At 43.6% G+C, this 12,894-nt stretch overlaps 1 protein-coding gene across 1 annotated transcript in view; it reads right to left on the bottom strand.

Moving 5' to 3' along the window:
• LOC117355618 (enoyl-CoA delta isomerase 2, mitochondrial-like) overlaps positions 1-12,894 on the bottom strand; it is a 77,847-nt gene that overhangs the window by 57,462 nt on the left and 7,491 nt on the right. Inside the window, exon 2 of the mRNA XM_033934455.1 lies at positions 5,404-5,577. Within this exon, the coding sequence (XP_033790346.1) occupies positions 5,404-5,577 (174 nt within the window). The remainder of the gene's footprint in view (positions 1-5,403; positions 5,578-12,894) is intronic.

The raw sequence follows: 12,894 nt of genomic DNA, 5'->3' as shown, positions 1-12,894 counted from the left end.
CAACCCGGGACTAATTATTAGGCTAATTTTAATACATTTTTTACTAATTCAGAAACCAAAACTCCCTTCTTCAGGTCAGGAAAGGGATACTGTAACCTGAAGAAAGAGGTTTTAACCTCTGAAAGCTACCATATTTTTTGCTCCATAAGACGCACTTTTTTTCTCCCCCAAAAGTGGGTGGAAATGTAGGTACATCTCATGGAGCTAATATAACCCCCCCCCCAGGTATCTTTTTTTTAAAATTCCTGTTATCCAGCACTGTATCGGCAGGAGCTTTCTGCGCTCCTGCCTCTCCCGAATCCTCATCTCTTGTGGCAGAGTGGCGCACAAGACAGGCATGAGCTTTTCACCCTCCTGCCTGGCCCTGTGCCACTCCCTGAATGGCTGCCGCCAGTTCTCGTGAGTCCCATGAGGCAGTGAAAAATCTGGAGTAGATTCCTTCTGCAGCATGCGGGTATGGGGAAATAATCCAGCTGTCTAGAATGTCTCACCTACTGCACTGGAAACGGTGCTAATATGACATAGCTTATTAAGGTGGTAAGTGCCTCCGAGCCCGATAAGGTGCCCACACTCGCAGGAAGAAGCCAGTGTCCTTACAAAGTATTGTCAACTTCCTCATCAAGTAAACAGAGTCTATTTTAGTCAGCAAAATGTCCAAAGAAGGCATATCAATTTGCTTCCAATAAGAGGCTAGGCAAACTCTTACTCCAGTGGCTACCAGAGCCATCAGCTTCTGGGCCCCTTCCTCATGCCCCAACATCGGTACTTGTAAAAGAAAAACACATATATCAAGGGGTAAAACAACATGCAGTATATCTTGCAGTAGCACCAAAATGGCTCCAATAAGCATGTGCTTTGGGGCATTCCTATCAAATATGAGAAAAGGTACCTATCTGAGCATAACTCGTCCAACATAAACCTGATTCAGTGCCATAGATTGCCCGCAATTGTGCAGGAGTATAATATATCCTTTCCCACTGAGTGTTCATGAGGGAGTAACCCATACTTTTGGAATGAAAGTATGAGGCTGAGGATTATAGTGGTCTGTTTCCACCTTGTGTGCTCTATCCAACTGCATTAGAGAGGTGTTGGGGATCCAAGCTGCTTCCTGCAACAACGTGGCGAAAATCTGCTGAGCCATCTCAATAGATCGGGCCTCCACCATTGATCTGCAGATTGCACCTACAAGATCTTCTCACATAAGGGTCAGCTCCTCCTGAGCGGCGTGCATCCACTCAACAGAGGCATGCAAAGTAAGAAGCTCTTTATTTTGCTTATTTAAATTCGCCTCCATATCATCCACACGACAAGTAGTCTCCACTAGATCGTGACGCAGCTCCTCCATCACAGGCTGAATCTCTCCCTGCACTGCTTGAAAATTGTTTTTAAGTTCCTGAAACCAGAACAGAATCTCAGAGTGAAGGGAGAATCTTCATCAACACACAGTAAAGGAGCCTCACATTTGGCACCAACCACTGCCATTTTAGAATCCTCCCCTGCTGGTGCAAGTCTTACCGTGCTAGAAAAAAGTCTTTATATCAGTCTTTCCCTTTCAGGTGGTTATCAAATGAAGCACAGCCGACCTGGAAGCAACAACCTTCCAGAAAATAGACATATCTTCACAGGTTAGTGCTTAAAAAACATCAAGATAGCTTGGGGGGGGGGGGGGGTGGACCTCAGAGCTCAGCTGCTAGGCTGCCATTTGGTGCGTTGATGTCACTTCCTCCTAGCCTAGATGGTTTTAAGCATACTAGTAATGAAATGACTACATGGATGGGTAGGGATATGCTTGAGGAAAATTTTATTTTAGTTTGTTTTCAGATCCCCAATCTAACTTTCCTTCATCCACTTACTTGACACAAAAATTTACAAGTCATAAACGAATAGAAGAAAATGACACAAAATCTTGTAAGACTTCATGATGTAAGTTATGCCAAAACATACCTCAGGACATTATAGCTACTTATATGGCAAAGACATTCAGAATAAAGGTTCCAGTCATACCTCTATATCAGGGGTCTTCAAAGTATGGCACACAGGCCACATCCAGCCCACAGAATTGTATGGAAATGCGCAAATTGGACTGATTTTCAAATGAGAATCCGCAAAAAGACAGATAGATTTAAAATGCATTAATTAAAATTGTGTTCAAAATATATTGATATTCCATATTATGTTAATATTAATATTATTTAATACTGAATTGTAATTGTATACTTCACGGTATTTCTTCGTACTTGTTCGGCTTCGATCGACAGTGTCAATTCACGGCATTGTAGGTAGCTCTGGCGCTGTGTCTAATCTTTAAATTGAATCTGGAAGTTCATTACTAGTCATTACGTTTAATTTTCCTTAAGAATACTTGCAGTGGTGTAGTATAATACTCTAAACTAAACTAAACTAAGCCTTAGGTTTATATACCGCATCTTCTCCACTGAAGTGGAGCTCGACACGGTTTACAAAGTTTAAAAAAATATGGGAAGAGAGAAGAGAAGAGTTTACAAAGCATAAAAAGAGGGGATGTAATCAGGAGAAGAGATTATTATATGCTAGAGAAAAGCCAGGTTTTCAGTTGTTTTCGGAATAGTTGGAGGGAGCCCAGGTTCCGTAGCGGGACAGTGAGGTCGTTCCAGAGGCCGGTGATTTTGGAAAGGAGGGATCTGCCCAGTTTACCTGCGTGGAGGATGCAGTGTAGAGAGGGGAAGGATAGTTTATGTCTGTGGGCAGATCTGGTGGTAGTTGGTGTCGGGGCGAGGAAGGATAGAGGGATTAGGGGCGGAAGGATGCCGTGAATGATCTTGAAAGCCAGGCAGGAGCATTTGAAATGAATTCTGGAAAGTACTGGGAGCCAGTGAAGATTGGTAAGTAGAGGAGAGACGTGGTCATATTTGCGTTTAGCAAAAATCAGCTTAGCCACAGTGTTCTGGATAAGCTGGAGTCTGCGAAGACTTTTTTTCGTTAGGCCTAAGTAGATGGCGTTACAATAATCGAGTTTGGATAGGATGATGGATTGTACAAGGACGGTGAAATGCTTTTGGTGAAAATAGGATCTAACTTTCCTCAGCATGTTGAGGCTGAAAAAACAAGATTTTGCCAGGGATTTCAGGTGATCGTTGAGGAAAAGGGAGGAGTCAATAGTGATGCCAAGGACTTTGCTTGAGAACTCAAGGTGTAGAGCAGGGCCTGTGGGTAGGGTGAAGAGGGCGGGCAGGTGAGCTAATTTTGGGCTGAGCCAGAGTAATTTTGTTTTTGATTCATTTAATTTCATCTGTACTGAGAGGGACCAGGCGTGAAGTCTCATTATGCATGATGTGATGTTCTCTTGGAGGTTTGTAAGGTTTGGATCTGTTTCGAGGAGGATGAGGATATCGTCTGCATATATGTAAATTGTTTCAAGGGGGGATAGTTTAAGGAGCTTCAGGGAGGTCATATACATGTTGAAGAGAATAGGGGATAGGGGAGAGCCCTGTGGAACACCACAGGATGGTGTCCATGAAGCGGATTTGGAGCCGTTTGTGTTGACAATGTAGGAACGATCGCGAAGGAAGTTTGAGAACCACTTTAGGACAGAAGAGTCTATCCCAATCTCGGAAAGTTGGTAGATTAGTATGTCGTGATGCACGACGTCGAAAGCCGCGGAGAGATCAAACTGTAGGAGAACAGCAAATTTGTTTCGGGCGTGTAGTTGTTGCACCTTTGAGATTAGGGAAACTAGGAGGGACTCGGTGCTGAAATTGGGCCTAAATCTGTATTGATAGTGTTGGAGAATGGAGAATCTCTCTAGGTAAGAGGAGAGCTGAGTGGCGACTATGGTCTCTAGAAGTTTTGTTAAAAGAGGGATGTTTGCTATGGGGCGATAGTTCGATGGTGAGGAAGGGTCAAGATTGGGTTTTTTCAGAATAGGGGATAAGGCAATGTGTCCCATTTCGGTGGAGAACAGGCCCGATAGTAAGACTTTGTTTATGAAGTTAGTAAGGGAAGAGATGGCCTGTGTAGGGATTTTTTCGTAAAGGTAGGATGGGAAGGGATCTAGGATGCACTTGCAGGATTTAAGTTTGAGGCAAAGTTTAGAGATCTGGGTCTCGGATACAAGTTCGAATGTAGTCCATGATCTGCCGGCAGGGATAGCGTCCGAGTCTTTCGGGGGGAGAGGGTTGTAGGAGATAGCTGAGGGAAACGAGCTCTTTATGGTAGTAATCTTCTCGTTGAAAAATTTGGCTAGGTCATTTGGAGATGGGAGGGGGGAGGGGGAGGAGTCATTTTTAGAAGTTAGGTTCCGCCAGATGTGGAACAGTGTACTGTTTTGGTTTTTTGACCTGGAGATTTTGTCTCCATAGTAATTCTTCCTGGCTTTTTTTAGTACGGAGTTGTAGGATTTGATGTTTTCTCTCCAGGATTGCTTATCTAGGGGGGATTTTGATTTTTTCCATTGTAATTGTATAAATTTATATTTAAAGGTGCGTATTTACTTATTCACATACATATTTACTTGTAAGGAGTTCTTGTGATTTTAATAATGTTATAATTAGTTATAAATTTATTCTCTTAAACAACAATTTCAGAAGCGATTTGCTGATTTGGATGCAAATGCTAGGGAAATTAGATTATTTCAAAATCCATTTGACTGTGATGTTACTAATGTCAGACTATGGGGGGAGCGGAGGGAAGAAGATGGGTGCCAGACCAATGTGTGTGTGGGGGGGGGGAAGGGGGGGAGGTGGAGGAAGAGACACAGTTTCTGGTAGAAGCATAGAAATAGAGCAGATTCCACATGGAAGATGCAGAAAGAAGGCAGACAGAAACCAGACAAGAAAGGTAGAAAAAAAAATTCTATTTCTTTTCTTTTTTTTGGCTTTAGGATAAAGTAATATAATACTTGTGTTGATAAACATTTATAAACAAAGCCCTGCCAACTGAAGATCTCTTCCTCTAGTTCAGCAGCCAGAACTTTGATTTATAAAATGACAATTATACAGAATATTGTTCCTTTTTATACTTTAATAAAATAAGTTCAGTATAAAACTATTTGAGGTTTTTGCGGGTGGTATCAGATGGTTTGCAGAGACAGGGACCTAGCTCGCGGGGACGGAACGGAGATCAAGCTTACAGGGACGGGGACAAATTTTTTTCCCCGTGTCATTCTCTATTACACATCTCTTTGTCTTTCCTAGATATACCACGAGCCCCAGTGTCAGTAGCTGAACCCTATGGTTTTTCCTTTTCCCCCTCCTGAGCCACCTTTGAGTTCTTCCAGCCTCTGATGGTGCTTTCAGTGCTTTACTATGGTTTCTTTACTATGTCCACACTGTTTGCTCCATGGAGGTTGGTGTGTCAGTGTACCTTGGGTTTGAAAAGGTTGGGAAACAATGATACAGAGCACAGTGGTGCATTGATTTGACTTACAACATATGATAGAGCATTTTTCTTCTCCGGTCGATTTAGCGTAATCTTTGTGATATTTTCATTGGTGGTAACCTCTAGTGTCTGAAATTTGCTTTTGTTGTCAGAAGAGAAGTCCTTTTTCTGACTGAGTGATTCAGAAGACACCAAACATGGCACAAGTTCACCGATACTATCCTGCAGTGGAGAATAGAAGAAAACCACAAACATGGTAACTATTACTGTGAATAATATAGAAAACCATGGTATAGATTAGATTTAAAAAATATTAGACAGTAACCATGATACATATTAGAGTTAAAGAAATATTAGATGGTAATATAGCAAGATTTATTATGTTGTGCTCTAAAAGAATATATCACACATTCCCTTCTACTACAAAAACTCATCCAACAGAGAGTGTGATTTGATGTAGATATATGGAGGATACTGATGACTCCATTTAAAAAATTTAAAAGAGCTTTAAAGATATATTTATTTGAATACGCTTTCATTGCCTAGTCCTCTACTATAGTGGATCATAGCTCTCACTGAATATAGGGGAGGGTCTAGGGGTGGATGGCCCAGAGAGGCATTTTCAATATGACGTCCAAATCCAATTGTAGACGTTTTGGTGAAAATGTCTAAATTTATCATCAAGAACCTGAACATAATAATTTTCACACTGAAAATTGTCTATTTTTTGTTATGAAAATCTCTAATTTTAAGATGTTTTTGTGCTTAGTACGTGTTTCTTTAGGTACCATTAAAAAGAAAAAAAAAAGTCCTAGAGAAAAACACACAAAAAGAAGCCATAGGGATGGTTATTTGCCATCATGTCTAGTAAACTGGCTGCACAGACATCCTAGCAGAGCAGAGGGACTGCCTGGTGATTAGTGCAGTGGACTTCACATAAAGAGACCCAGGTGCAAATTCTACCATAACACCATTATTTTGTATTGTCAGCCCTCCAGGAACACCTAAAAACCTACTGTACCTAAATGTACACCACTACAATTGCCCTCAGTCTACAGTTATCTCCTATCTATAGGTACAGTTGGTATTTTGGGGGTTTTGGAGGGCTCATAATTCCCACTACAAATAGTTAGAGTGGGTTATAGACCTGGGTCCCTCTCTCTACAGTCCACTGCATTGACCAGTAGCCTACTCCTGGGACCAGTTTATTTGATCTAATAGGAATGGTCATCATAACAACCACAGTAGAATCCATCTGAATCTCTATTTTAAAATCCATTACAGATGTCTTTGTAAACTGCTCTGAATTGACTAGTCATTAGTAGTGGTATAGAAGCTTCCAATCAAGATAAAGCTGTCACAGATCATGGTATTTACTGTCACTGTCACATCTTTGGAGGGTGGGAGGGGGCCAGTGACCACTGGGTGATTAAGTGGGGTGTGACAGAAACTATGAAACCTTACCCTTTCCCTGCAGAACACTTTTCCCAAAGTGAAACTGTTCCTCAAGAAAATCAGGCACTCTTCCCTCTTGGCCAGTGCAGGGCAAAGCAAGTGCTACTTAGAGAGAGAGAGAGAGACAGGAATTAAGGGTAAACTAGATGCACATCTCCTTAAGAGTGGCATAGAGTGATACGGGTAAGGGTATATTAGATGCACATCTCCCTTGAGAAGCATACAGTGATATGGGGGACTAAAACCATGCCAGGGTACATCTGGCGGGGCCTTCGTGTGTGCGGGTCACCGGACTTGATGGACCCAGGGTCTGATTCGGAGATGGCAATTCTTATGTTCTTAAGAGAAGGGGGAGAGGATAAGAGGGGAAAACTCAGGAAGTAGTTGGAGAAAGGTTTAAAGGTCGAGCCAGAATCAGAGAGAGAGGCCCCAGACTGGAGGTAGAGAGTGGGATAGCCGGGTATTGTGATGAGGGCGATGAGAATTCCCTCCATTTTCCCATGATGAAGCCGGTTTACGGTGAAACCGGGATCCCAGATGGATTTTGTATGGTGACACAGTGGTGAATGTTTGGTGGTTATTCATTTTAATTACTGAAGTTTCACAGGAAGACATTGCAGAGATTCTTCTTAAGCAATAAAGAGAAGTGAGAAAAAAAAACCTGAAACACTTAATTCTCTTTTGCATTTTGAAATGATTTTTGAATTAAGCCTCTACAAGGGATATTGTGGACTAATGCAGTGTTTCTCAATACGCACTACAGAGGATATTCCCGCCCATCTGTAGAAGCTGCTTTCACCAGGGATTTTGCCTTCCTGCAAGCCCCCTGCCGCTGCTGGGGATCTCTCCTTCCTGCCTGCCGCCCCCTGCCGCTGCCGGGGATCTCTCCTTCCTGCCTGCCACAGCCGGGGATCCTTTCCTCCCTGCCCGCTTGTGTCCACCCCCCACCTCCTTGAAGCCTACCCAGTTCTTGTTCGAGCCACACTCGCTCCTTCAGTTTTCAGCGGCATTCCTTGCAGTGACTGCACAGGCAGCATTTTCCACACTACACGTAAATAGCTGACCCGGAAACCTTTTGTCTTATTCCATTATCCTGGGAGAACATCCAAAATCATTTACTCACCCAAACAGTAACAGAAACATCCCCCTTTCAGGTTTAGAAGAATTGCAGAAAATAACATCTCAAACCTGATTTATGAAAATCACAATGTGGATGTTTTCCCATGAAATGCATCCCTGTACTGCTCTATGCCACCTATGAGGTGTTTTTCTCTTTTGAAAATGAGTGCTGTAGTCTTTTCTGCTGCTTTCTCCCATTCTTTTTTCTTAAATCCTTTATTTTTGCAACATAAGTCACCATAAAATAATGCAACCAATAACAAGATACTGTATTTTTCGCTCCATAAGAAGCACCAGACCATAAGATGCACACTAGATTTAGAGGATGAAAACAAGAAAAAAAACCCCAACATTCTGAACCAAATTCTCCCTGCCAGGCTCTGCACCCAACCTCACAATCCTTGCCAAGCTCTGCACGCTGTCCCCCCTCCCTGCCAGGCTCTGTACCCTGTCCTCCCTCTGGTGGTCTAGTGGTAGGCTGGGACAGGGCAGGCAGGCCTAGTGGCTGGCAGGCAGGTAGGGACAGGGCAAACAGGCAGGTAAGGATGGGACAGGGCAGGCGGGTAGATAGGCAGGCAGGCAGCCAGGCCTCTCCCTCCCCCCCAGGCAGCAAGCAGGCAGGCCCCGGCCTCTCCCTCCTCCCTCCCTATTTTTAATTTGGCAGGGCGGGCAGGCAGTCAGGCCCCAGCCTTTCCCTCCTCCCTCCTTACCCCCCAGGCAGGCAGCAGGCAGGCCCCAGTCTCTCCCTCTTCCCTCCCTATTTTTAATTCAGCAGGCCAGGTTGGTCCTCCTTTCCCCCACCCCAACTCCCATGCGCACTTTTTTTTTTTTTTTAAATTCTGGCGCCCTCCTTCGCTGGACGCAGCACCTTTCCTTGCTGAAAGCAGCGCACAAGGCTGGCTGGCTGCCTGGTCCCCACCGCTTCCCCCGAGAACAGCTGACACGGCTGCCTCCTCTTCTGTTCTTTTGCGGCATAGCGGCGCACCAGGTTGCCTGCCTGTTTCCGCGATGCTTCCCGCGAAAATTGAGTTCTCGCGAGAAGTGGCGTGGGACCAGGCAGGCAGCCTGGTGCGCTGCTATGCCGCAAGAGAACAGAAAAGGAGGCAGCCGCGCCAGCTGTCAGTTCTTGGGGGAAGTGGGGAGGACTAGGCAGCCAGTTAGCCTTGTGCGCCGCTCTCAGCGAGGGAGGGCGGCAGCATTAAAATAAGGTAATGGAGGGGTGCGGGGTGGCCCCGCTTTGGGTATTCGCTCCATAAGACGCACCCTTATTTCCACCCATTTTTTTGGAGGAAAATAGTGCATCTAATGGAGTGAAAAATACAGTGTTAACCCTTGACACGATATGGTCTCCTCTGCAGTCCCTTTTTATGGTATGTACTGGAATAGCTCTTTTGATATATCACATTCACCTAGAATTTACAAATGTTTCAAGTTTATTAGGATTTTATATACTGCCTATCAAGGTTATCTAAGCGGTTTTTACAATCAGGTACTCAAGCATTTTCCCTCTCTGTCCCGGTGGGCTCACAATCTATCTAACGTACCTGGAGCTATGGAGGATTAAGTGACTTGCCCAGGGTCACAAGGAGCAGCGCGGGGTTTGAACCCACAACCCCAGGGTGCTGAGGCTGTAGATCCAACCACTGCGCCACACACTCCTCCAAATGTGAAGAAATTGAAAGCCCAATTAACAAAAATTCAAACCTTGGAATCTCAAATTCAGTAGTCTCAGCACTATAAATGAATGCACATCAAGATAAAATGATAATACAGGTATAAGATCCTTTATCTGAAATTCTAAAACCAAAAAGTTCCGAAAACTGAAATTTGGAAAACCAGCAAAAAGAGCTGCAGATTCCACTTAGGGTGACATTGAGAAGCAGTTCTATAATTTGGAACATTTGTGTTTGAAGTGCCTGAAGTGTTTGTTTGCCTTATTTTGAAATAAAGTTTGGTGGCAACTTTATGGTCTTATGGTCTATATTTTTCTGACTTTACAAGAAATATGATGGCAGATAAAGGCCAAATAGCCCATCCATTCTGTCCAGCCTTAGCATCCACTATCTTCACTTCTCCCTAAGATATCCACGTGCCTGTCCCCAAACTTTCTTGAATTCAGACAGTCTGTCTCCACCACCTCTACTGGGAGACTATTCTTACCACCCTTTCTGTAAAAAGGTATTTCCTTAGATTACTCCTGAGCTTATCACCTCTTAACTTTTGTCCTATGCCTTCATTCTGGAGCTGTCCCCACTATGTGGGAACAGGGAGTCACTGCAAAATGAAGGCTTATGGGGCAGGCTGATTGCAGCAGGCTCACTTTGCTGCAGCTGCCGGCTGGCCCGAAGATTAAATATTTGGCGGAGAAGGTAAGTGGGGGACAGAGGAGAGGCACTCGATTCTGGGCTGGACAGGGGCTTGAAGAGACAGAGCCTGTGTCACCGGATCCTACTGGGAGAGGAGAGAAAGAAGCACCTATGGGTGTTGGAGGGAAAGGGAGAAAGGAAAGCACCTGCAGAAAGGGGATTGTAGCAGGGAGGGCAGAAAGAGAAGCACCCAGTGGGAGGAGGGTTGGAGAGAGAGAGAAGCACCATAAAGGGTACAGAGGATGGGAAGGGGAACCAAGGGTGAAAATTTGGGCACAGGGCAGGGACAAGACTGGTGGGAGGAAGTGGCTAGGATGGGGATAGGGTGAGTGAATAGTAGGGCAGAGCTGGGGGTGGGGGCAAAGGTGGGACTGGGAGGGGGACATGGTCATGTGTCCTCTTTTTTTTCACTTCACAAATATGGTAATCTAACCACAAGGCTTTCTTTAAGGGCTATGATGAACTATAAATTCCATGAGGAGGTAATAGAGTATGCAGTTAGCAGATTCAGGCTGGGGATAAGCCCAGGAGACTAGCTGTTTATTAAGGAGACTTGTTTGATTAGGTGTTTTCCAGCTGCACTAATTAACTGGCTCACCCTGGTGTAGACAGCAGGATTTAAAGCAAGGGGGTCCAACCTTGGCCCTTGCCAAGTCAGATGTTCAGGATGTCCGAAATGATATGCATGATATACGCAGATATATTGAAAACCAATGTATATAAAGTAAACACTTTCAATTGGAGACTGTTGTGGTATGATGATGTTAAAGTTTTGCAGAAATGGTGAAGAAACAGTAAGACTCAATGTTCACATCAAAAAGAAGGAAAAGCTCAGAACGGGCCCTCCACCTCCACAAAGGTGGATATAACAGGTGGTTGAGCGATAACCTCACAGGCAAAACCTTCATTCAAAAGTTGAGCACTAAAACACTTGAGCAAAAACTGTGCTTCACATAAAAAGTGTTTACAGATAGAGGAAAAATTCCACTTATCTCCGATCCACTTATTGCCGATCAGCAATGAGATAGTGGAATTTTTCCTCTATCTGTAAAACTTTTTATGTGAAGCACAGTTTTTGCTCAAGTGTTTTAGTGCTCAACTTTGAATGAAGGTTTTGCCTGTGAGGTTATCGCTCAACCACCTGTTATATCCACCTTTGTGGAGGTGGGAGGGCCCATTCTGAGGCTTTTTCCTTCTTTTTGAGTGAACATTGAACCTTACTGTTTCTTCACCATTTCTGCAAAACTTTAACATCATCATATCACAACAGTCTCCAATTGAAAGTGTTTACTTTATATACATATGCTAGGTATGTCACTGCCTGAGACTCAGAAGTGTCATGCTATAAAGACTGCAGGTGCAAACCCTCCGGTGTCATCAGCTGATACAAGCAACTGCATCAATATTAGCTCCTCAGGGAACAGGATGTTGCCTCACCCCTATAAACAGCCAGACTAGAAGCAACAGGAGTTAGGGGATGATAAACTAAAGGGAGTTTCCTGTTTCGTTGGGTTGTTTGTTGTTTTTTTTTTTTTTTTTTTAAACCTTTGTGAAAATGCCTAGTGCATCTAACCCTTAACGTTTCAATCTAAACCTGGTAAATGAGGCTTGGTTGAGGGCATGATGACCTTCTGTTTATGTCAGTGGAAAAGCGAGGTCCTCTTTCTCTCAATTGCACAATAAAAATTAGAAATAGTAAGAAAAATCATTTAATAAAATCCCGGTCAGCTAACAGCGAAAAATCTATTGTCTGTAATTGTATGGTTGCAGCACATCGAGCCACAGACATACTGGTAGTTAATTGGCTGAAATATGGCACAACATTGCATTCATTTTCAATATCTAAGGTGAAGCGGAAAGCCAGATGAAAATGAAAACCTGTGCAGGTAGAGCTTACGAAAAACTAATCTAATCTAATCTAATCCTTAGGTTTGTACACCGCATCATCTCCACGTTCGTAGAACTCGACGTAGTTTACAGTAGGAGAAATAGGTAAAGAAAGGGTTTGAGTTACAAAAGTTCAGTTTTCAAAAAGCTTCTATGGGCTAGATTCACAAACCTGCCCAATCGGGCCCGATCCGGGCAGGTCCGATAAATTCTCCAAATTCCAATATGCAGATGGGGGCGATCGAAAGAACGCCCCCATGTGCCAGCACTGATCCCTGGTCGGCGATCCCGACGCATGCGCAGACCATCTGTAGATGGTCTATGCATGCGTCTAGACCTGTCCAGCCGTGACTTTTTTAAATATATTTTTTAACTTTACTTTTTTTTACAGACAAACATTTTGCACAGACCCTTGGATAAGCATAAAGGTTGTTTAATTTAGCTGTTAGACAGTGGTAGTAAGATTTCTTTTCAAGCTAGTTCTAACTTCTTGTAATGGAGGTTCCCTGCATCCCATTGGTAATAATTATCTGTATACAAGCCCAACGTTGCTTGCATTCATTGCCTTCCTGCTGTATTCTTTCTGAAAGTATGTTTAGCTTAACAAAAAATCATTCAGACCCCAAACTGATCTTGGTTTTGTATAATACTGTGTTGAGAGAGCTGTGTGCTCAAAGCTTGTATATGCAAAATAAAACCTGCTCAAAACTTT

The sequence above is a fragment of the Geotrypetes seraphini genome, chromosome 2 (assembly GCF_902459505.1).
Source record: "Geotrypetes seraphini chromosome 2, aGeoSer1.1, whole genome shotgun sequence".
Classification (NCBI taxonomy): Eukaryota; Metazoa; Chordata; class Amphibia; order Gymnophiona; family Dermophiidae; genus Geotrypetes; species Geotrypetes seraphini.
The sequence above is the reverse complement of the archived record's forward strand: the minus strand, read 5'-3'. Positions and strand labels throughout refer to the sequence as shown.